General features: G+C 40.3%; 1 protein-coding gene across 2 annotated transcripts; it reads left to right on the top strand.

The window, feature by feature from the left end:
* Positions 1-4,974: 4,974 nt before the first annotated feature.
* On the top strand, positions 4,975-22,541 carry bok.S (BCL2 family apoptosis regulator BOK S homeolog). Of its 2 annotated transcripts, XM_018264204.2 has the most exons (5): positions 4,975-5,083; positions 10,882-11,291; positions 14,400-14,528; positions 16,364-16,527; positions 20,124-22,541. In XM_018264204.2, exons 2-5 carry the CDS (start codon positions 11,066-11,068, stop codon positions 20,247-20,249), a joined length of 645 nt encoding a protein of 214 aa, XP_018119693.1. In that variant the 5' UTR covers positions 4,975-5,083; positions 10,882-11,065; the 3' UTR covers positions 20,250-22,541.
* Positions 22,542-25,656: the final 3,115 nt, after the last annotated feature.

The following is a 25,656-nucleotide window of genomic DNA, read 5'->3' as shown; positions in this document are numbered from 1 at the left end:
AATTATCAAAACAGCACAAGTCAAATCATTTCTGCCATAGAAGCTGATACAGCAAGACTGATTAATAAATAAAATTGACAGACTGCACTGGGTCTGCGGATACAAATCTCTACACAGTCGCCAGCTGCTTTATAGGGAAATAAACAAAGCTGATTAAGTTCTGGGAAGTAAGGTGGGGGAGGGCTTCCCCCTGCCGTTTGAAAGTATGACTGTTTCCCTGCAGAGCAGTTAGGGGCCGTCTGAAGTTTCCTATCCACAGCAGACAGAGCAAGTAAAACGAAGGGGGAATTTCACTGTATACAGTCAGGTTTATTATAAAAGCGATATACATTTTTTAATTAAAGTATATTGGAGATAATTTTATTTTTCATTAAGGAAAGTAAAAATGAAATTATTTTTTTTTGCCTTTACATCCCCTTTAAGAATGTTGAACAATTAAAAACTACAACTGGACTAAACTAGGCAAAATACTAGGAGTGATTGGGCAGACACAGTGAGAGAGAGATTCTCACTCAGGTGTTGGGTGATGTATGTAGAATGTGCCTGGGGTGGTGGGAGAGGTGTTCTGTACAATTGCACCATGTTCCCAGCTGTACTCAGCAATTAAAGCATATACTCTGCCTAATTCCATTAAACAAGTCTTTGCACTGGGATTACACTTGACGGAAAAGCTGGTGTCTGGATGCTATTAGCCATAGAGCCCATGTGCCTCTGTCCATGTAAGCAGTGTCTGCAGTGTTGGACTGGGATGCCAGGGGCCCACCAGTTAACCTTAGACCGTGGGCCCACCTTTCAAATTATTATTCCTCCTCTCCTCACTCAACATCTTTATTCTCCAATCTTTTATATTTATTTACTATATTCTTCAATTATTCAGCAGGTTCCACCGTAAAAAAATAGAGACTGAACATGAAATAGGCCAAATGATTAGAAGCAAAAGGGCCCACTGACACCTGGGCCCACCGGGAGTTTTCCTGGTATCCCTGTGGGCCAGTCTGACACCCATTCACTAAGCTCGAGTGAAGGAATAGAGGAAAATAGAGGGAAAAAAATTAGATTTTCGAATGGTTTTTTTGGCTACTTCGACCTTTGAATTGGCTACTTCGACCTTCGACTACAACCTTCGACTTCGAAATCGTTTGAATATTCGACCATTCGATAATCGAAGTACTGTCTCTTTAAAAATTTCTTCAACCCCCTAGTTCGCCACCTAAAACCTACCTAGGCCAATGTTAGCCTATGGGGAAGGTCCCCATAGGCTTTTCCAAGGTTTTTCTGATCGAAGGATAATCCTTTGATCGATGGATTAAAATCCTTAGAATCGTTCGATTCGAAGGATTTAATCGTTCGATCGAACGATTATTCCTTCGATCGTTCGATCGAAGGAATGGCGCAAAATCCTTCGACTTCAATATTTATTATCAATATAGATCCCAGATATGGGATGACTTTGACGTAGTTGGCCAGCTTAAATATATTGCAATATATGGACAAACAATCCCTGTTTTGTTTAAAGGGTAAGGCATTTTTCAGTAGCAGTATGCAAAAAATGTCTCTGTCTTAAATATATTGATAATGGGTTGAGTGCAGAGGACTGTTGTATTTGTCTATATGTATTTTGTGGTCACAGCCTCATTGCACCCCCGCCTAATGGTTTTAAAAATTAGTGGTGAGCACAACTTTCCCTTGTTTGTTATAGTTATACAGGAGCAGTGACCAGCTCCATGTTGTAGCTCCCACCCTTCCCAGCTATAGTCAGGTGATCCCACTGGTGTCTAATAAAAGGGCAGCCAAGTATGGAGGTTTACTTTGAAAGCAGCAAGTAAGGTAAAACCTAGTCCCTTTGTAAAATGTATAATGAAGCAATAGAATTCTTAGTGAATCAGATAAAATTGAGCATAGGACTGGCCAGATATGGGATGACTTTGACGTAGTTGGCCAGCTTAAATATATTGCAATATATGGCAAACACTCCCTGTTTTGTTTAAAGGGTAAGGCATTTTTCAGTAGCTGTATGCACATAATGTCTCTGTCTTAAATATATTGATAATGGGTTGAGTGCAGAGGACTCTTGTATTTGACTATGTATATAGATGTGAGCCGAAATGTTGGTCCTTGCCACAGTGTAATATACTGTAAAAAATTCCAGGATTGCGCTACCATATTTGTTTGTGTATATATATATATATATATATATATACACAAACAAATATGGTAGCGCAATCCTGGAATTTTTTACAGTATATTACACTGTGGCAAGGACCAACATTTCGGCTCACATCTAGAGCCTTTATCAAGATTGATAAAGGCTCTAGATGCAGGGGCCCCCACCAATGAGGCAAGTTGAGAGTCTCGCCTCAGGCAGCAGCGCATCCTATGCTGCTCCTGGTAACTCAAACAGCCGAATTTCCATTTTTCAACCCGAAAATTTGGGTCTTCTAGTGCAGAGAGTGCAATTGCACTCTCTGCACTAGCGACATGGACCCCACCGCACCCCTACAGCATTGAAAAGGTGAGTGTCTTGGGGAGGAGTGGGGGCGGCAGAACGAAGGATGCCTCAGGCGGCAAATTGGGTCTAGGTGTGAGCCAAAATGTTGAGAGAGAGAAGGTATAGCTTGTTATAGCTACATTTTACCATCACAAGCGTCATTTGTTTTTGCAGCTAAGGTAATGCAGGGTCCTCTCAGTAATAAATGTGCTACAGTACCAGCAGCAGCACCAACTGCTCTAGCAGCTTAAATAACATAGAAGAGGACCAGGGACATGCTGCTCTAGTTATTTAAGAATACATTGTGAGCAAACAAATCTGCATGCCTCAATATCAATCAAGTAGTTGTTTTACATCCCATGCCCCCGTCCCACACAGGCCATGCCCTATTTCTGGCAGGCAGCAGCAACTGTCTCAGTGGAAACTCGGAAACCTTCTGTAAAGCAAACAGATTATCTTTTCTTTTATAATCACTAGGCACATATAGGGACAGTGCCGCAGCCATGCAGTTCAGTACAAAAGTGCTACATCCCACCAACTTCCTCATGGAGTGGCAATGTGAAGCAGAAACTCATTTTCGGCGAAGCTACATTTATGGTGCGAAGAGTTATCGCTAAAGAGCAGATTTGGTAAAAAGAGGAAAAGCAACCAACCTGAAGAGGCTCCCTTGATGTATGGTTTCGACACTTCTCTAAAAGAAACATCCTTTGTGTATGTTATTATCCTCCCATAATATCAACATTGGTGCAGGACTATGAGTTTAACACATGAGACCTACATATCGCTATTATCCATCTGAATGGACAAAATAGAGAATTAGAAACCAATACCAGCACCAAAGCTGGATTTATACTTGCAATTTCCTCCCAGAACAACTTTATTTTTTTTAGAGGGGGGATAATAAATTTCCAAAGAAACATCCAAGTAGGTTTCCCTTTCCCCAGTTTTTACCACTTACAGCTTCACTGCCTAACACTTTGGCTAATGAAAAAAGTACAGGAAGGAGATATAAAGTCTCAATAGCTTGTGGCACAATAGCATTGAAAAAAACAACCATAGAGTTAATCTCTGTGATATAAAACCCTTACAAAAATAAAGAGGAGAAGGCTGCCTTAACACACATTTGCTATACTATATAATATGGCTGCCACCATTTATCCTTATATGACAATAAAAATCTTGAAAAACCTGTGTAGAACAACAACTTTAAACAAATATATGTTTGACCAAACAAACTCATTATTGCATCAGCAAGCCTTTAGGCAAGAAAGTCAGAAGTTCCATCAACTGCCCATCACCACTATAACAAGGCTAACAAACCCACTTCACATTAAAGTGACACTTCCAGTATATAAACTGTCACACTCACTACCCTTCCCATGACCTGATTAATTAGGAATGACACTTTCTCCACAAAATGTTGCGTTTTGGGCATTACAGCTAAGGGAATTTTGAGGCATTGCTTGCTTAGGGTGCTTCCCTACATAACTTTGATTTTCTCCCAGTACCTAAATACCAGTTTATCATGATGTATAAATGCATTCCAGAAAACTAATCTTTAATGTTCCCATACACAGGCCAATATAATAGATTTATTGTATGGGGCCTTCCGATTGCCTTTCCCAATCGATATGTGGCCGAAAGTGGGCCAGACGTCGATTGGGCAGGTTTAAAAATCCTGTCGGAACGAGGATCACGGTGGTTTGTTGATGAGGTCCTCAATCAGACCGCCTGTATTCGCCACGTGGTGATCTGATCGTTGGGCCCAAGAGCCCATGATTGAATGAGTCTGATTTCGCCCACCTCCAGGTGAACATATCAGGGAGAGATCAGCCCTATGGCCCATGATCAGATCAGTCTATCACCCACCTCAAGGTGAGCTCACTGTATGTACAGTATGTTCAGCTGTTACTTTGTACACCTGACGGATAGTTTTTTAGTCACGTTGGTGATGCGGCAATTTTACTTTTGCACCCAAAAAGGAATAAGTAATAGTTAATTTATTATTAATTACAGGGAAACCACACATATATATGGTTGATATCGCCAGTGTATCCTTACATTAGCAACCCCTAATTTGTCTTTTTTGGAAAATAAGCTTTGAGGGGAGAATAGTGATTTGAAGTACTATATTTCCAAACCATGATGTACCATTTGTAATGAGCTGACTGTTCCTGGCTACACTTTGCTCCAGGCCATCAGTCACAAGACTTGACTGATAGGACCGTTCTATTTTTTAATTTTCTACACCTAATAAGAAGAATGGTGCATGACTACTCTGAATTATCGACATGATGCCATGGAATGGACACTCCAAAAATGGCAGAATAAAAAACCCAGTATCCATGAAATAGTATGTTTACAAAACAAAATGCCACCGATTGCACCTTTAAGAGTCTTTTGTTGATCCCTCCTTCATTACATTCTTGCTGGTTTCCTTAGAAGGATAAAGCTGGTTTCCTTAGAAGGATAAAGCTCTGAAGCTTCCTCCTCTCTCCACCCCTCCTTCTGTCTCAGAGCTTCTGGTTATTCTAGCTGCTGCCAAACCAAGCTTAGGGCAGTGCAGGGAAGGAGCTGGAGCCGGCTGCTTATAAGGTAAGAGTGCTTGTAACAGGGAGCATATACAATGGCATGTCTCTTATCTTGCCAGGCATCCTGCTGTAAGGCATTTATATATCCCAGGGAAGGAGGCAGTACTTTATGACTGCTCTATAGACTCTGATAGAGACTCTAAGAGACTTTGAGCAGTTATCGCATTGAGACTTGTTGCACTTATTGCAATACCTATGCTGTTTGCATTGCTCTGTTTATTTTGCAGATATCTTGGTACGTGAGAAGTGATTATAGGGGTGTGCAGGTCAGTGAGCTTGTAGCTAGTGTGTTCAATTTTTACAGCTTGTTTTTCAAACCAGCATTTTGATCTGTCTTTTCAGCAGCGGCTAAAAATCAGTAAAATGAATATCTTTGTTCATAAAATGTGTCTGATCTGAGCAGATGAAGGGATATCATTATTTGCAGGTTCCCCACGTAGATGTTATTTGTCATATGAAGTCAAATAGCATCACAGGGTGGCACAATTATCCTCCCAGATCAGTGCTTTGGACCATTTATACCCCCACTATCGAACATATATGCAGATTACACATGCATCAGAAATGGAACAAACTGCACATTCTGAGATATCAGACAGAATAGACAAAAAGGGAAAGCGCAGACAGACCTTAAATCAGTTAGCCAATAGAGGGTAGCATTTTAAGCCAACCTTTTCCCTCAAGTGTATGAGCTTAAGAGACAAAAGGGAGCAACTGAAAATCAAGGGATATCAAACCTTTAAATGAATTCAGCCGGAGAGGAATTGAAGCTGTTTTAAAAATATTTTCAATAGGAGAACACTTTAGTTGATCAATAATTTTATTTATTATAAACCTTCTACAAAATATTATCACTGTCTTATTTCTAAAATGATGTCCAGAGCACTCTATTTTAATAGCTCTTCGTTGTTTTTTCTCCAGCTTGTTGTCAGTGTTTCCCTTTCATTTTTGTAGACTGGGTATCCATTGTTTTAGCAATATTATACAGCATGTGTGCATGCTTAATTATGCATCATATTTGCTTGGAAATACTCACTGTACTTGGCACTGACTTCTGTTCTAATGTGGTGATGAGAAAAAAAAGGGATTTAAAAAGAAAATAAAAGAGCTAAAAGGTCAGGAAAGGGAGTGGGTAGAAGATAAAGAGGGAAAAAGGAGATGTATCCAGAATATTGTTGCAATAAAAAGAATGCAGGAGCCCGTTAGAAAAGGTAAGTGGTGACATTGTAGAATGACCAAATTGAAAATGGGAGATGGGTGAAGAAAATAATAAAAAGTAAGAGCTGAATGAAAGAATGAGCACATGGGGTAGTAGGAATTAGGGATAGGCGAATAAATTCGCATGGTGCACTTCACAGCGAATTTCTGCGTTTCGCCACCAGCAAATAAATTCTAAAATTCTCAGGTGAAAAATCTGCAGCGTCAGAAAAATTTGGTTGCACGTCAGAATAGTTGAGCGCATAAAAATTGTTGCGCATCAAAATTAGACGGACACCCATTGACTTTAATGCATTTTGACAAAATAGGCACGAGTATAAAAATTGCTGCGGGCATCGAAATTGACGCACGTCAAAATCATTTTGACGCTCATTGACTTCAATGCGCTTCGCAAATTTTTTGCTGAATCTAAATGGTTCAAATTCGCCCATCACTAGTGGGGTCATGGCCTGAAAACTAAGCATCTTTGAAACTTATGCTCAAATGTTGGAATTTATGACAATGCCTTTTCCTCCCCCCTTAAAGTAATACACATAAGATGGTAACATGGATTGGAAACTCAAAAGAATAGGCTAACTGGTCTGTAGGAATTGAAGCCAAGACTGTTCAGATTTATTTTGGTGTTATAACAGGAGACGGAAAGGTCTTTTTACTTGGGGGTGCCAAAAGATAGGCACTCCCAAATGATTGCATGTAATTACCTGAAACCCTGGGCTGGTGCACCTATTAGGAGAAAACTGAACCGGCCCGGGATTCTTTCAGCGAGCACCATGGAGCGATCGGCTTCCAGCTTCTTTTTTCTGGTGACTGTGCATGCTCAGTAGTGCGAAAAGACTAACGTTAACGAAAAAGCCAGCTATTTAGTTCTACTGCGCATGCTCTGGGAAATTAGAAGAAAGAAGAAGAACAAAGCCAATCACTCCGTGGTGCTCGGTGGAATAACCCAAGGCTTAAATTTAAACATCTGAATTGCTAAATAAATGTTTCTATGCACAGAGCAATGGCTTGTAATATAGCATTGTAAAGCAGGAATTCCCCTCTCTGGAGAGAATCATTTACTTAGTAATAAACTTAATCAAACTGATATAGAACATGAAAGAGATATTCTTGGCCACAAAAGGGGTGGGAGAGTAGGGGAAAATAGCATGTACAGTAAATAATTGCTACTTATCCATTCCCTTATTTCCTTGAAAAAATAATATTAGAACAGTTATGGGATCTATTATCTAGAATGCTTGGGATCTGGAGTTTTCCAGACATGGGATCTCTCTGTAATTTAGAGCCTCATTCTATAAGGCTGCTAAAATAATTTAAATCTCAAAAAACCCTAACAGGTTTACTTTGACACCAATATGGATTTATTTACTATTGATGCGGCCAAACCCCTGAATCCTTCATGAAAGATTTGGCCGAATACCGAACCAACTCCTAATTTGCATATGCAAATTAGGAGTGGGAAGGGCAAACATTGTTTCCTTCCTTGTTTTGTGAAAAAAAGTCACATGATTTCTCTCCCCACCCCTAATATGCATATGCAAATTAGGATTCGGATTCGGTTCGCCCAGGCAGAAGGATTCAGCTGAATGTGAATCCTGCCGAAAAAGGCCGTTGCCAAATTCCTGGATTCGGTGCATCCAAAATTAGACGGACACCCATTGACTTTAATGCATTTTGACAAATGCATTAATTATTGACAAATGCATAAAAATTATTACAGAGACAAAGGAAAATATATTGGTCAAAATCAGGGTCGGACTGGGGGGCCTGGGCTCATCAGGGGTGCTGCCCCATGCCCAAAATTCCCCTCCGGACACCTTCATCACCCTCCTCGTGAGCAGGTCTGGGCTGGCAGGGCCCACTGGGTTTTTTCCCCGGTTTCCCAACAGCTCAGTCTAACCCTGGTCAAAACAAATGAATTGTTTGCTTTAACAAGAAAATAACATTCCATTATCTTGAGACTTCCTGATAATAGGCCTGTGATCATTTCTGGCCAGTATATGAATAAGCTGTAGATTTACTGTGGAATAAAACAACAGTGTTGAATGACAAGATCAATGAGATTTAAATGGATGAATAAAGAATTGTACTGAATGTACTGATTACATCTATTCCATTGCAGCAGTGAAAGGCCATAGCAGATTAAGTAAGAAGCGAGGGATAAGAAAGCAATGTAAACAAATATACCAGATATTAATGTAGAAGAGTTATAGTAATAGGAAGTAACACAGCACTCTGTGTGTTTAGTTTGGTTTGACATAAAGTGAAATTAAATTTAAAAAAGGTAATAAAACTATGTCTTGCTTAGTTTTCACAGGACGGAACAAATCAAAACAGTGATATGCCTGACAAGACTGGAAAAAAAATGATTGAAAGAATAAAAACGTTTGAGCAGATTGTTCTTGAAGTCAAATAAACATTAAAGATCTTTCCCAGAACACGGATAATCCAAAAATAGCATAGTATATTATCACATTTCATATATTAAATAATGTACTGGTTAAAGGAGAACTAAAGCTTAACTAAAGAAGTAGCTAGAATTATGTTTTGGGCTTCAGCCCAAGGCAACCACAGCCCTTCAGCAGTAAAGATCTGTGTCTCCAAAGATGCCCCAGTAGCTCCCCATCTTCTCTTCTGCTGATTCACTGCACATGCTCTGTGCTGCTGCCACTTACTGAGCTTAGAGACCCACTCACAATATACAGTACACATAGAATAGAAATGTCACAATATAAGGCTGATTAGCAATTAATACACATACTGTAATTACTACATAGCAGCACAAAAATCAGTGCAATTAGCATCAGAATTTAATAATCTGCCCTGTAGCATCATCTTTTATTACAGACAAAATTCATTTTCTGCTGGATAATTCGTGACGACCCCTAAGCTTAGCTTCTCATTAGCTGCTCAGAGCCCACTGAGCATGTGAGTGTCACAGACACTTTCCAAGATGGTGACCCCCTGTGACAAGTTTGAAGTCCTGGATCATTGCTGCTATTGACAAGCTGAAACTTTAGGCTGGTGAAATAATGTCATTATATAAAATATGGCATTTTTAGCTATATTCATTTTTAGGGTTTAGTTCTTGTTTAAGGCTACAGTGCAAACCGCTAGCACAGACACCCTTAATATACCTTGAGCTCTGAAAATCCCAAATATTTCTCAGTTCCCTAGTTGTTTCTCATTATGACTACTGATCTGCCATTTCCATGTTGTCTTATTCTAAAGCCCATCTTCAGGTAACGAAAGACTTTGTACAATAGGACTGGTGACATTCTCTTCCAGAAGATGTTGTATTGGCAGATATATAGATAGCTTCAAATCGGTTCAGAATCGGTTGGATGGCAAGTAATGAAGAAAATGTTGCTCTGGCAGTGGTTCCCACTAGGGGTAACTATGGAGGCGGTCCTTCTAGGGGGACCCAAACTAAGAGGTCCTAGTAAAAAGGCAAGCTTTGAGGGTGACTGTTTACTTACGGCCTTGAATATTACTGTAACCATAGGAAAATAACTTTTATGATCAAATTTTCATTTATCTGAATGCATGATGATATGAGCCAAGGGGGCCAAACAAAAAGGGTAGCTGAACCAAAAAATGTCTCTGCTCTAGGGACTCTGCTAAATATATTTTGGACTTGGAGGAAGGAAATGTTCATGTTATACACTGAACACATGTGCTTGTGTTTGAACTGTTTCCCAAGGGATCAGCAAATGTCTAACAGTAACTTTATCTTATTAAGGGGTTGAACTTGATAGATGTTTGTCTTATCTTATTTTTATTTATTTTTTTCCATATCTTATCAACTAGGTTTCTGGCAAACTTGATTAAATAAGAAAATAATGTTTCAGTACAATGGCTTGGGGCATTATCCGGTGTGCTTTTGCGTCATTTTGGGTGTTACCTGACGTACAGTAACTTTAAGTTTGGCTACACGAGAGTATCATATGTACTTCCCAATTATACATTTTGTATTGCTTTCCTTTTTGTCTGTGATTGGAAACAGTATTCAATTTAATTTTTTTCCAGACTGAATAAAAAACATTGAGCAATTAGTGTACAGAAAGTACCAAATAATGTATTACAAATTGCAAGTTTTATGCTCTTGTTTACGGTACTGTCATTTGTAAATGTTGCAATTTAAATTGTTCTTCGTCCACAAATATCATCTGCGCACACAACAATTTTGTCGCAATTTATGTACAGCTGCCCAATTTCTTTCAAATCTGACCTCTTCCAGGTGCCATAAAAATAGCCAAATTGTCTGTCCAAATATATACACAGATATATATGTTTCCTGCATTAATGTCTTTAATCCCGAAATGCGTCAGGTGATGTTGGTCTTATGGCATCTGGAAGAGGTCAGATTTGAAAGAAATTGGGCAGCTGTACATAAATTGTGACAAAATTGTGGTGTGCGCAGATGATATTTGTGGACATGTTGGAATAAACCACCTTTTTATTTTACAGGAGTGCCGCCTTTTCATCCTTTGAGCAATTCTTTTATTTTTACACACAATTCTAACACAACATTTCTGCATTAAATGAAGCAGATTTCCACTGACCTGCATGAAATACTTTTTCCAGTTGTTTTAGGTCTGGAAATGCCATTCTGCAGTCCAAGGTGTGCCTCTCAGAGCTCATAATCCCACTATATCTCCAGAGTCAAGGTACTGAGCCTACAAGGAACCAGGCAAGGACCTGACCCTGCTGTGGTGCTCAGAATGGGGCTTACTCTATAAACCAAGGATACTTGAGCTATACATTTAGGATGGAGATGCTAAGACGTTCTTCTGTTTTTGCTGCTGAAGTTTTTGAGGCATTTGACAGGTCTCCAACAGATAAGGAGTTGGTTTCCCAGGGCAAAGCCATCTGCAGGGACTTTATCCAGGCGCGACTTCAGCGAGCTGGGTTTGGATGGAGCAAACCAGAACATGGGATGTCAAATACGTCAGGCAGTCGTTTAGCAGAGGTATCCACCACCTTCTTGAGGCTGGGTTAGTATATTGTCCTCTGTGCATAGCTAATTATTATAAAAGCTGTCACTGCCTATTTGTCAGATCTTATGAATATCATAGAATATAATAAGCATCCTATTGCTAAGTGTCCATCAGTAATGAAGAAGCTGATCACTGCAATGGCTCTGCTGAGCTTAGAGAATTACACTTTGGAATTATCTTGACAGGGGTGCTGGTGCCATGTGGCAAACTGAGAAACTCACCTCAAGCGACAGCAGCTCCTTAGTTACCAGGGGGCAGCAAAAGGCTAAGAATTGCCCATGTATCTTGAGGGTATAGCTGTGAAATTAAAGCATATCTGAAGCCCATCCATCAAAAAATGGCACTTAAAATGCCACTCTGCTGACTGTAACTGACATGTCACTAGCTCCTACCCTGTCTGCATTTAATAGATTTGGTTTTCTCAATCTGGTCTTCATAAATGGAAATAAAGACATTATCTGGATTATCTGGATTATAGTTCAGTGGCTGATGGAAAACGAAAAGTTGCACGTCATTGCTCTGGGGCAAGATATTTGTTCCTGAACACATTAGGGTTAATTTAAATGTCACTGATGCCAGCGCAAGAGCACCACAGGGCACAAAAATTCACTCAGCATTTGAATCCGGGGCATTTAGCAGTTTTAGAAGTTTCTGAAACCATGAAAAAAAAAAATTTCCCCTGAAACCACAAATGCCATGTAATTTATTAAAAAATCTGAATATAAGCAGCACAAACTGAAAATAAAAGCAGACCAATCCAAATAATACAACAAAAATATTGAAAAACTCTAATTCCTCAGATTTTTAATGCAATTGCTAGCGAACCCCCTCGAAAAATTCTAAATGCCTGAATTAAAGAATAATGGTATAACTGGATAAGGACAGCTTCCATTTACTTCTATTGTCTCTTGACAGTTTATAGAAGGCAAACTTTTGAATAACATTTTTTTTTTGTAGTTTACACTTGATAACATTTTTCATGGCCTAGACCAGTGTTGTCTAACTTCTGTGGTACAGAGGGCCAGAATTTTTCTGGCCTACATGGTGGAGGGCTGATAATGGAAGCCAGTGTTAACCACTCCCTGTTTTTAAACTACACCCACTTTAAACCACACCCATGTTACCACAAGGTTCACATTAATGGTGGTAGCACACCAAAAAACCAAATGGTTATGCTCACTGCAGGGATCTCACTTATCACTCACAAGTGAAAAAAGTTGAGTCACATTAAGACATACCCTTAAATCCATATGTCTACTTCTCCCCTGTGGATAACACAGCAACCCCCCCCCCCCCAGCACATGATTAAACACCTTAGGGGCCTCTAACAATCATTTTCAAATTCTAACAAACCCCCAGAACAAATACAGGCTTATGTTCCACAGGCATAGCAGGGCACACACAGGCAGAGTATGGCACACACAGGGGGCATAGGGCAGGCACAATAAGGCACACACAGGGAACATACGGCAGACAGAGTATGACACACACGGGCAGAGTACAATAAGCAAAGTATGGCACACACATGGAGCATATGGAAGGCAGAACAGAGCAGGAGACAGGGAAACCTATCAGGACCACTCTAAGGGCAGAGACACACATGAAGATTCGGGGAGATTAGTTCCCCAGCGAAAAATCGCCTCTTCTTCGGGCGACTAATCTCCCTGCAATGCCTTCCCGCCAGCTAGAATCGAAATCACTGGCAGGATAGCACTCTGAGCGATTCGTTTCCCAAAGTCGACCCGCGGCCACCAGTTGGACAGCCCTGGCCTAGAGTGATCAGAAAAATACCCACTTAAAAAATACTATTTAGTCTATGGCGCCACCACCCCCTCCCCACACCCGCATAAAAATCTTTGGAAGGGCCCAGGCGTACAACTGATCCCACATGCACCAAATCCCCCGCCCTCTGCATGGGGAAATTCACAGAATGAGCTGGAAAGGGGAATTTTCAAGCTATAAAGGAAGCTGACCCCATAGTCTTCGTTCCACTTTTCCCCATGATTCCTCTATAGTTATGCCACTGGATTTGGTAAAACAAACATAAAATACCTTAGCAAATGACCCCTATAGTGTATGCCATTAGTCTAAGAGTGTTTGCAAGATATTTGAAAAATATATAAGTAAAATATATAATTCTATGAAAGCTACATATAATTATTAACACTAACATTAAGGAGTTATTTATCAAAATCCAAATGTTTCTGATTTTTTTAAATAAAAAAAGTCAGACCAAACTAGAATCAATATTTTGACTTAATTATTTAAAAAGCTTGATTCAATCGGTACGGGTAAAAACTCAATAAAATTTTGCGAAAACCTGAATCATATATGTTTTTCCCCAAATCCTTTGATTGTTGCTGGCTTTTTCCCAAAAAAGCCTGAAATTTTTGGATTATTGCACGAAAAAGTTTGAATTTTCGTGCTAATTCCAGCCAGATTTCAAAATAAGATAGCGACCTCTGCCATTGACTTATACATAACCTCGGCAGGTCTGAGATGGCGGATTTTCGGATTCGGGCTTTTTGCTGCATAGGGCTTTATCTCGAAAAATTTGAGTTTTATCCTAATAAAGCCAGACTGGAGTTTATTAAATAACCCCCTGCAAGTGCCTAAAAATAAAACATATTTAAAAGGGAAAAGGTAGGATTATAGTACACTTTTAAGAAACCAGGGGTAGCTTTAGCAGAGATTCATAGGGTAGATTTGATGCACATGCAGCAATGGGGAAACACCTTGCAAATAGGAAAGTGCCAGTGAGACAAATAAATAATGAGACTACCTAGTAATAAGAGAAATGGGGCTTGTGTTAAGCAGCTGTCAGGTTACAGATAACTGGGCAGACTATGGGAAACTTGTTGTATTCAGCCAGTTTTTACATGTGTGTACAGTCAGTGGCAGAGCTTGGGGGAATCTGGGTTAATGTGGAAAGGTCATACATAAGATATACCCAGCTCATGCCCAGAATTACCTGCCTTGCATAAGCACTTCTATAGAGGATATTACTATGCTTATTGCCTTGCTGTTTGCAAAAAAGATCAATAACATGCTCTCCATTGCTTCCCATGGGGTCATTGTTTTCATTCTTTCTTTGCTGCATTGCAGGGGATGAGCTGGAATACATGAGACCGACTGTGTACAGGAACATTGCCCGGCAGCTGAACATATCTCTGACCTCTGAGACTATTTTATCAGATGCTTTTCTTGCAGTGGCAGCAGAGATATTCACAGCAGGTTGGACTAGTTTCTGGCATGTTCTTTTTTGCTACTATATTTCATGTTTCATCCGCACCTGAAATACTGACCCTGTTACTTTTGAGTGGTGCACCGAGAATCAGAGTTGCACTTACTGGCTGTGGGGATACACAGATACCATTAAAGGGATTCTGACATGATTTTTATGATATTTTTATTTCTAAATTACACTGCAAATAATTTACTCTACCATATACAATTTAATTCATAACCCAAGTGTATAATTGTTTTAGTTGTAATATTGCTTTCAAAATGTCAAAAAGACATGTTACCCCTGTAACTCACTAAAATCTCCTAATATCACCTTCCCTTTTCACTTGCCCTTTCACACATTATAACACTGTCAGGAACTCTTACCCTGGTGGTTTAGTGGTGCGGCGGGGACGCCCGCCGCGCCGCTCCTCCTGCCGGCTTCCTTCCTAGTGCGCGCCGCGCGCATTCTCACCATTTAAAGGCGCAGGCGCACTGAAGTATGACGTCAGCGCGCAATGGCGCCAAATTCAAATATTTAAAGGGGTATTTGTTAATCTAATGTTGCCCGTAATAGGTTTTGTTCCTGGTGCCTTGTACTTTGTGCTATTTAGCTTTTTGTCTGTTGATTCCTGTGTTTGACCCTGCCTGGCTGTGTTACTACTCTGAACTCTGGAACCTGACCCTTGCCTGTTATTTGACTCCGATTCTGCCTCATCCCTTCTGATTGATCTCCCGGTTTTGACCCTTGCCTGCCTGACCTCGCTTGGAACACTGCCTGCCCAGACCCGGCCTGAATTGTTACACTGATTTTCTGCCTGTCTCGACCCAGCCTGTTCTGACTACTCTATTGCCTCATGCCTTGCACTACGACCTTCTGTCCAAAGACTTTGCTCTACAGCCGTGCCCCTCTGCCTATCCAGAACCCTCATCTTGCACCTCTCGTTTAAGTCCAGATGGCATCCAAGTAAGCCGAGGGCTCCTCCCGAGGCCCAAAGGCGGTCACACTACTGGTGAAGCACGAGCCGAGTTCAGGGTGCCTGGTGTTTGTTCTGGTGTTGGGTGCCGACCGTTACAAACACCTTTTATGGTCTCTTCCTTAAGGTGGCCATAGACGTAACAATTACGATCGTTCTTGGAAAAGATGTTTCCAAGAAAGATCGTTTGTTTCAATACACACATGTAGAGCTGAATCGTCAGATATACAGGTAGAAATACGGGAAAAAACAATAGAATTCTACCTGTATCTGACGATTCAGCACTGGGCGATGGGCGATGTTTGGGTCCCTTCAAAGGCACCCGATTAAAATTTTCCGTCCAGCCCGATCGACGAGCCGACCGATATCCAAGTCTTCTGCAGATATCGGTCGGCTCTTTTTCCACCATACACGCAACGAATATCGGACGAAAATTAGTTTCGTATGATATTATCTGTGTGTCTATGGCCACCTTTACCCCTCAGTAGATTTTAGCTACAGATCATTATTTCTTTGCCTTCTCATCTTTACACACCCCCTAGCCAAACTGTGAAACACAGACCATCTTATGTAATTCTTCCAACCATCTCTCAAACACCTTTACACATCTTGGTTTTAACCCCATATCCTTCTCGCATGTCCCACAGCTCCATCTATCATCTTCATCTGTCACCAAGTAAACCCCTCACTATATACCAACATAAAACCCTTCTCTACTTCATGTTGTAGTTTCCCTCCACCTGCTCCAAACACGGAGTATCAAGAATAAATACAGCTTTAATGCAATCTAGAAATTTTCAGGAATTTCTCACTAACATGCAACCTTAGCCCACAGGCTGACATAACCTTTGCTTTATTTCTCTGTAGGTATTACGTGGGGTAAGGTGGTGTCATTATACGCCGTGGCAGCTGGTTTAGCAGTGGACTGTGTGAAGCAGTCTCAGCCGGCTCTAGTTTTGACAATTGTGGACTGTTTGGGAGAATTTATCCGAAAGACCCTTGTGACTTGGTTAAAAAGGAGAGGAGGATGGGTAAGTATCGGTTCCAGCATGCACTATATAATAATGCCACTTGCTGTAGTACCAGTATTTCTAGCACAACTCTACTGTTTCAAATTAATTTATTCTATAAGCCATATTGCTCCTGACTCCTACTATCACCACACACCTATTTAATTGGAGTTTGTATTGTGTTTGTTCCTTTGCCCTGCAGAACTGGAATCTTATTACACAATTTGCTATAGTACAAACCTGCTGCCGCAATTCAGGTTTTTCATGATGCTTACAAACAGGCTAACTTGCTAGTGCTCTCTCTCTAGAATAACTCGCTTTGAGGGATGACACACTCTAATGACAGCAGAGAAATAGCAACAGCTATATATCTATCTATTCTGTTTAACTAGCTATCTAGCTATTCTTTATGTTTCAAAGCAGTCACAATAAATTGGGTGACAAGAGGGGGTCTGTTCATACAGAGCACATTATCACTAGGTCAACTAGCTCAAATAATTACAGGGGAGTTAGTAAGTATGAAAGTTATACAATTTCCATTACAATTCCATTACAATTAAAGAATATATATATATATATATATATATATATATATATATACGCAATATTTTGGCGCTATATAAATACATGTTAATAATAATTATATATATATATATATATATATATTTTAATTGATTTTCTTATTATAAGAATTTGGAGAATATTTTTTGCTGATAAAAGTTATATATTGGTGTATAACTAAGCTGCACTTAGTTATATATTGTTATATATTGGTGTATAACTAAGCTGTACTATAGTACCTGCTGCTTTAGCAATGACATGATCCCTGTGTCCGGGTTACCCTGTATTCTATTACTTTATCCTGAACAGATGACACTTTCATAGGGAAGACAGAATTACAACATATGGAATAAAGGCCTCAAAGATCAAATAAATGTTAAAGGGATACTGTCATGGGAATAAAACATTTTTTTAAATGAATCAGTTAATAGAGCTGCTCCAGCAGAATTCTGAACTGAAATCTATTTCTCAAAAGAGCAAACAGATTTTTTTATATTCAATTTTGAAATCTGACATGGGGCTAGACATTTTGACAATTTCCCAGCTGCCCCTGGTCATGTGACTTGTGCCTGCACTTTAGGAGAGAAATGCTTTCTGGCAGGCTGCTGTTTTTCCTTCTCAATGTAACTGAATGTGTCTCAGTGGGACATGGGTTTTTACTATTGAGTGTTGTTCTTAGATCTACCAGGCAGCTGTTATCTTGTGTTAGGGAGCTGTTATCTGGTTACCTTTCCATTGTTCTTTTGTTTGGCTGCTGGGGGGGAAAAGGGAGGGGGTTGATATCACTCTGACTTGCAGTACAGCAGTAAAGAGTGATTGAAGTTTATCAGAGCACAAGTCACATGACTTGGGGCAGCTGGGAAATTGACAATATGTCTAGCCCCATGTCAGATGTCAAAATTGAATATAAAAAAATCTGTTTGCTCTTTTGAGAAATGGATTTCAGTGCAGAATTCTGCTGGAGCAGAACTATTAACTGATTCATTTTGAAAAAAAAATTTCTTCCTATGACAGTATCCCTTTAAGCAGGATTAAAGAGCTGCTGACGTTGTTTAAATACAAAGAACGCAATGGTAACACAAGTTAGACCACTTTCTTTCTTTCTTGATAACAAAAAAGATTACTTAGTTCCTTTTACTAAGTTACGGTCACCCAGGGACTGTTAAGAGGTGCACCAATACGGCTGAACAAATGCTTTTTCTTTTCCTGTTTGTGAGTCGGTGAGTGCACAGACTTTGTGTTGTATAAATGCCCTCAAGAAACCTTGGCTATTCTGAAATCTAGAGTAACCATGGTCTACTATTATATCATCTTAACTGTTTTTTAAAGTATTTTACTTCTAAATAGAGATGTCGCGAACTGTTCGCCGGCGAACTTGTTCGCGCGAACATCGGGTGTTCGCGCTCGCCGGAAGTTCGCGAACGTCGCGCGACGTTCGCCATTTTGGGTTCGCCATTGTTGGCGCTTTTTTTTGCCCTCTCACCCCAGACCAGCAGGTACATGGCAGCCAATCAGGAAGCTCTCCCCTGGACCACTCCCCTTCCCTATAAAAACCGAAGCCCTGCAGCGTTTTTTCACTCTGCCTGTGTGTGCTGAAGAGATAGTGTAGGGAGAGAGCTGCTGCCTGTTAGTGATTTCAGGGACAGTTGAAAGTTTGCTGGCTAGTAATCGTTTTGATACTGCTCTGTTATTGGAGGGACAGAAGTCTGCAGGGGTTTGAGGGACATTTAAGCTTAGGTAGCATCACTAACAGCTCTCCCCCTACACTATCTCTTCCAAGCACACACAGCAGATTTTTCAGATACATTTTTGCCCTTGATCCCCCTCTGGCATGCCACTGTCCAGGTCGTTGCACCCTTTAAACAACTTTAAAATCATTTTTCTGGCCAGAAATGTCTTTTCTAGATGTTAAAGTTCGCCTTCCCATTGAAGTCTATGGGGTTCGCGAACCGTTCGCGAACCGCTCGCATTTTTGCGCAAGTTCGCGAATATGTTCGCGAACTTTTTTTCCGACGTTCGCTACATCCCTACTTCTAAAGTACTTTACTAAACTAAGTGCTGATTTATAGTGATAGAGGTATTTGCCTTATTCCACCATTCAATAAACCTGGGACTCGTCTATTCCTCCACCTTTAATACATCACAAAAACGTGCTGAAAGCTAAACACCCTTTTCTCCTTCGCCTTTTTCCACCATATATTATGAAGCCACCTACTTTTGGACAGAAGGTTGTTACAGAAGCAAAGTAAAAATACACACACACATATAATCCTTCCACCATTATTGTTTATCATGAGCACACAGAGCCACAGAGCCCAGCTATGGTTTCAGTAATGGCAGCTACTAGAAGATGATTGGTTTGTGAAAACCTGTTGCAGAGTTGCTTGGGGATAATACTTGCTGCCTCAATGTCTATGTTTAAATTAGAGAATTTGCTTGAGTTCTATACCACAGAAATTTTGGCAAAATATTTGTAGGAAAAAAATGGCAAATAAGAAGCGAACATGTGGTGACACAAAGACAATTGTACAGTTGGGGTTATAGAGATCCATTTCAATAACCAAAGACTTGTAGAAGCAAAGAGTTGCCACCTTGCACTGCATCTTTCTCTTAAGGTTGCCATAGAAGTAACAATTATGATCTTTCCTAGAAAAAAAGATCTTTCCAAGAAAGATTGTTCTTTTTAGAACACACTAAATTGTCAGATATACAGGTAGAAACAATAGAATTCTACCTGTATCTGACAATTCACGACTAACAGTGGCCGATGTCCGGGTGCCATCAAAGGCTCGATCAAAATTTTCTGGCCAGCCTGATCAACGAGCCAACCGATATCCAAGTCTTCTGCCGATATCGGCCGGCTCATCTCCCACCATACACGCACCGAATATTGTGTGAAAATTAGTTTTGTACGATATTATCGGTGCATCTGTGGTCACCTTTAGGCTAACTGAACGATATAAACAAGGAAGGCAAACATAAATAGGTATTTAGTAACCAGATACCTTTCCAAAGGGGATAGAATTTCTGAATGCTTACTTATGTTTCCTTTGCAGGCAGATATCACGAAATGTGTTGTTACTGCAGATCCAGGCCTCCGGGGTCATTGGTTGGTTTCCAGTGTTTGCAAATTTGGCCACTTTTTGAAGGCAGTGTTTTTTTTCGTCCTCCGTGAGCGGTAACCTCTGCCATGCTTGTGAATTCGCCTGGGATTGCAGAAAATGGATGCAAAGGGGACATCGTGTCTTGACATCATTTGTTACAAAGATGCAACTGTCCGATGGCTTTTCTTCATCTGTGTTGAAAACTCGCAAAAAAAGTCATTGTAAAACTCTACCTTCTGATTCATTTTGAAACAAAAATGATGGCTTATAATAATATGCAGGGAGATTGTGGTTTTAAACTACTGATTGTCCTGTTTGGACCATGTGCTTTTATTATTAATTTGCTTTACTCTGTCAGTATTATATATTTGTGACTCAGGCCACTGATGCATAGTTCCTACAGCACTATAACAGTGTTCCCACATGCATTGGCTGGGCTGTCTTCTGAAGGGATATTTATTACTCGTTTTTATTTGCAATTGAATACGGTTCCTGAAACATATGAGAAATTGGAGTTTAATGCAAAGCCCTAACACCTAGGGAGTTATTTACTAAGCTCTGAATGCAAAAATCACAACATCATTTAGATTTTTTTTTCTGACTCTTAAAAAATCACGAATATTTCGGGATTTATTAAACCCTGAGGATGGAAAAGTCAGAATCTGAAAATCCGGCATCTCAGAACTGTCGAGGTTGCATATAAGTCAATGGGAGAAGTCCCAATGATTTTTTGATGTGCGCTGGGTTTCGGGGAATACCCCGAAGTCCGAAATATTTGTGAAAATCAGTTTTTTTTTCCCTGCAAAGCAAATTTTCAGGGAAAATGTAATAATAAATAAGCGTAAAAAACCAGAGCGGATTTGATCGGAGTTTGTAGAAGAAAATATTGAGATAAATTCGGACTTTGATAAATAACACCTCAAGTCCATATTAGAATTGGGGGCGGTGTATAGCACTTTCACAGGACTAGATAGGACACAGCTAACACTTGTGCACTCCGTAGCACCCTACAGCATATTTACAATATTGTGAATAGTAAGGTATTTTCCAACAACAGAGAGAGTCAAAGGGTGCTTCACACATTTATTTGTCAGCCACAGAATGCGAAACGTGGAGGCCTATTTATTGAAGGTCGAATTTGAGTAATTTTAGAGTTTTTTGAAACCACGATTAAAGTCTGTTTCTCCAAAACCACAAATGCCATGAAAGTTATTAAAAGATCTGAATACAAAACGTACGAACAAAAATAGCTGCTGAAAAAATCCAGAAACTGGAAAATTCGACTTGAAAGAACGAAAAATTTGTACGACAATGAACGTTTTGTTCCCCAAAAACGTCTAAAACCATAGATGAAGGGTTGCGAGAAAAGAAAGGAAACGTCCACGGGCTTCTCCATGACCTGACAGCTTTTACTTGCCGTACTTTTGTATTTTTACTGATGAAGGTTGGCCACAAAATGTTACACTTGAAATTCATTTGTTGGAAGGGATGTCTCTGAATGTGTTGCGTTCTGCTATAAGGCACATGCACACAGGTGAAAGCTTCATGTTTCTGGGATGTGATATAACCGATGCTTGAACGCAGCAAATTAATATTGGGGTTAATACTATAATATAGTAATATAATATAATACTATAGTGATAGTAACACTTTTTAAGCAGTAGTGCTCTTGTCAATGATAATGTTATTATACATTGTGACTATAATTATCACCAACAACTATTTTCTGTTGACCCTTCCTTCTTCTTCTTCTTCTTCTTCTTCTTCTTCTCATGTTGGTATTCATGAGTGTCGCTTGCAGTATCTCTGATAAAGTTTACTACTCAGAAGCAGATTACATCTGCATAATCTCATGTTAAACATTGTTGCAGAATATGGAATGCATTTGTAACAGTGACTAAAGGTTTGAAAAGATCATGTATGGGAAGTACTTATAGAAAAATGGGATAGCTTCATTTGCCTATAAAGGTGCATGGGAGCACTTTGTGTTGTGTTTTTAAGTCAGGTTTGAGTTGCAAGGCTTCTATTAAAACCAGACATTCTGAACACTAATTCTGTTGAATGGGTCATAAGGTATATCTCACAAAAGGCATTGAAGAACACACAAAGATAACATTTTCATTTAAGCACTTTTGTCTGGGAGAAAAGCAATTGTTTTTGTTATTATTGATAGTTGTGTTGTGTGCATGCCTTAGGTACCTTAAAAATGCCTTAGCTTGAGATTTGGAATCTGTTCAAAAGTTTTTATGTAAGTGGTTTTGCTGTTAATTCACATTGTAATATGTAAAACCCACATATTTAAATGTACATTTCGTCTAGGCCTTGTGTAGCTGATACAATCATTTAAAATGCATTATATTTATAACTGTTGTTTAGCTGTTTTATTCTGCTTTAAAGAAACAATATGGGCCATAGACAGTGGCTCGAGATCCGATAGCACTCCAGATATGTCATATCAAACCATCCGCTATCATTTCCACTAGTTAATAAGATTTTAATTGAATAAGTATGAATGGGGCAACATGGTGGTCCTATGAAAGTGGGACTATGGTAAAGCAGGGTCTCATAACAACTGCAGCCACATTAGTCAGTATCTGCTAGGGTGCCTGCAGCTTAGTCTTCCTCTTTTCTCAAGTGTTTAAGCCTAAGAAGGTAGGAGGGCATCCTTTTAAAACTGCCTTTGGGTAGGACTAAGTTGCTTGAGTAGTATACGTTAAATCAGTGTCGGACTGGGATGCCAGGAGCCCACCAGAAAACCTTAGACCATGGGCCCATTTTCCAAACAATTATTCCTCCTCTTTTCACTCAACCAGTGTCGGACTGGGACACCAGGGATCCACCCAAAAGCCTTAGAACCGGGGCCCACCAAAAAACTTTAAACCAGGGGCTCACTCACTCAGTACTTTTATTCTTTTCTTCGCATGCTATAATCTATTATATCATTTATTTAGCCTCTTTGTTCTCATAGAAATAGGGAATTACCATGAAATAGGCCAAATGTTTAGCAGCATGAGGGCCCCCTGACACCTGGGCCCACCGGGAGTTTTCCTGGTATCCCTGTGGGCCAGTCCGACACTGTGTTAAATGTCCAGATGGAAAATCTTTATATATATTGTATAGGAAAGAAATGAGCAATACAAACAAACACTGACCTAATTTTCAGATAATTGTCTTGGCAAGTACAAGATTGTTTCTTCAGAAAGAATGTCCTCACCTAAAGTGTGCAGTGCTAATGCTAATTAAAAGGAGGAAGTATGAAGAATAAAAGTCACTGTGAGAACAACAATGATGTAAAATAACTGTGAGAAACAGTCCTCAGCTACAGAAAGCCCAATATACCAAATGGGTAGCTCAAATGACATCCACTGGAATGTACTTACAGTAACAGTATCCCTATCAGGTAATTACATTATTATTATGATTATTATTATAATCAGGTGGATAAAGTTATGTGAGCTGAGTGACATCAGCTAAAGATATTCAGACTGATATTCAGTGCACATATTAGAACACTTGAGGGGTCATTCACAGCCACACTGTGTTAAAAAGGTCGCAAAACCTTGCACTTCCGCATAGTTGTGCTCGGAGTGACTTCTTCTGTCCCCTCTCCTTCCGTGAATCCTGTGGAGTGCGCCTACTGAAAAATGGGAACCCTGGAGCAACCCCCACCCTTGAATTATCTGAATTTAATTATTTGAATTGTGTGCTACACAGTGCAAATGTTACACTTGTTGGTATAGGCACAGAGGGGCAAATGCACTAACCTCCAAAAATTCGCCAGCGACGGCTTTGCTCATAGCGCAACACTTCGCCAGGCGTAGATTCACCAGGACAACACTAATTCACTAAAATCTGAAGTTGCGTCCAGGACGCCAAACGCTGACGAAGTTGCGCTAGCGTTCGCTAATTTGCATACTGCGGGAAGTCAAAGTTTAATGGACGTATATGTTGCAGCAAATACATTACACTACACAAGTCTGGGAAACCTTAATAAAAGAAAATAAAGTTGTTATATTGCCCTACACATGAGCCCAGTGTATAGTTTATGTGCCATGTGTTAGGAGGAAATGTAGGGGGAAGCCGGTTACCCCAAAAAAAAAAATTACGCTCTTTTTCAGCCTATCACCCTGAAAAAGGAAAAGTTGCCATCGTTTTCGGGACTTAGAAAATTTTTCAACTGTTTTTTTAGGAACTCCTATCTACTCTATTGCACTTCGCCTGGTCTGAGGTGGTGAAGGCAAGTCTGGCGCAAGAGGTAACATTCAGTAAAATCCGCATCTTAGTGAATTTGAGTAGTTACGTCCATTCGCCAGAGCGCAAATTCGCCAGGCATTAGGTAGCGAAGTACCAGTAGAGTCTATCTCCTTTAATAGCGAAGTTACGCCAGCGACCGTTAGGAAATCGGTTAGGAAATCGGTTAAGTAAATTGGGGAATTTTCGCCCACGTTAGTCACATCGCCCTTTAGTAAATTTGCCCCAGAGTGTTTTGTGATTGATGCACCAATCGGGTGTAGCACTAGCTACAGAGAGACTCATTGTGGGGAGACTCTCTGGGGGCATAGCCCTAATATTACGTTTTCATGTATCTATAACCTTGTTTTAAATTTTTAAATGAGGATTAACCAAAAAAGTCTAACAACAACTGTTTTCTGTATAACAACATCAATATATACTCTGTGGTTTCAAGTGGCAATTTTGTTTATTTGCCTATTTATTGTAACGTAGGGTGTCCCAAACTCAGAGCTAACACCAAGGTCCCGGGCACAACTCACTCTTCCGTCTATAATAGCTGCCTCTCACTTCTGGAGGAGCCCTCCGTTTAGGGTTGCCACCTGACCGGTATTTTACTGGCCTGGCTGGTAAAAATTAAGCCTGATCCCAATGTTATTAATAGGGGAAATGCATAGAAATATAGGAAGGCCGGTATTTTTTTCAAGAAAAGATGGCAACCTTACCTCCGCTACTAGGATGCCACTAGGTCTTATAGTGAGAGGACCAAGGGGAAAGTTCTGGAAGGCAAGGAAACTGAAAGTTAGTAGTAGGACTGGGAACAGGAAGAGCAGTCAATGGTCAGGCCAGGTCTGTACCATTCAGGTAGTGTAGTACAAAATCAGGAAACAGAGACGTAATTGGGGTCACAGGCCAGGGTCAGAACCAACAGTAGTACAAAATCAGAATCTGAAGAATGGTCAGTAGATGGCAGGGTCGGACTGGGGGGCCCGGGGCCCACCGGGACTGTGATGCGCCAAGCTTGGCGTTACTGTGTGAGGGCGCCGCTCAGTGCGCATGCATGAACGGCACTATGCGCATGCGCGAGCTGCATCGCTCAGCTCGCATGTTCGAGCTGCATCGCATGTGCGAGTTACGTTGCTCAGCGCGCATGCGCAGCGCCAAAAACTGTTTCCCCCCCAAAAGCTTAGATATCAGGAGAGGGGGTCTGGGCCAACGAGGGTTGGGGCCCACCGGGTTATTTCCCGGTTTCCTG

The sequence above is a fragment of the Xenopus laevis genome, chromosome 5S (assembly GCF_017654675.1).
Source record: "Xenopus laevis strain J_2021 chromosome 5S, Xenopus_laevis_v10.1, whole genome shotgun sequence".
Taxonomy (NCBI): Eukaryota; Metazoa; Chordata; class Amphibia; order Anura; family Pipidae; genus Xenopus; species Xenopus laevis.
The sequence above is the reverse complement of the archived record's forward strand: the minus strand, read 5'-3'. Positions and strand labels throughout refer to the sequence as shown.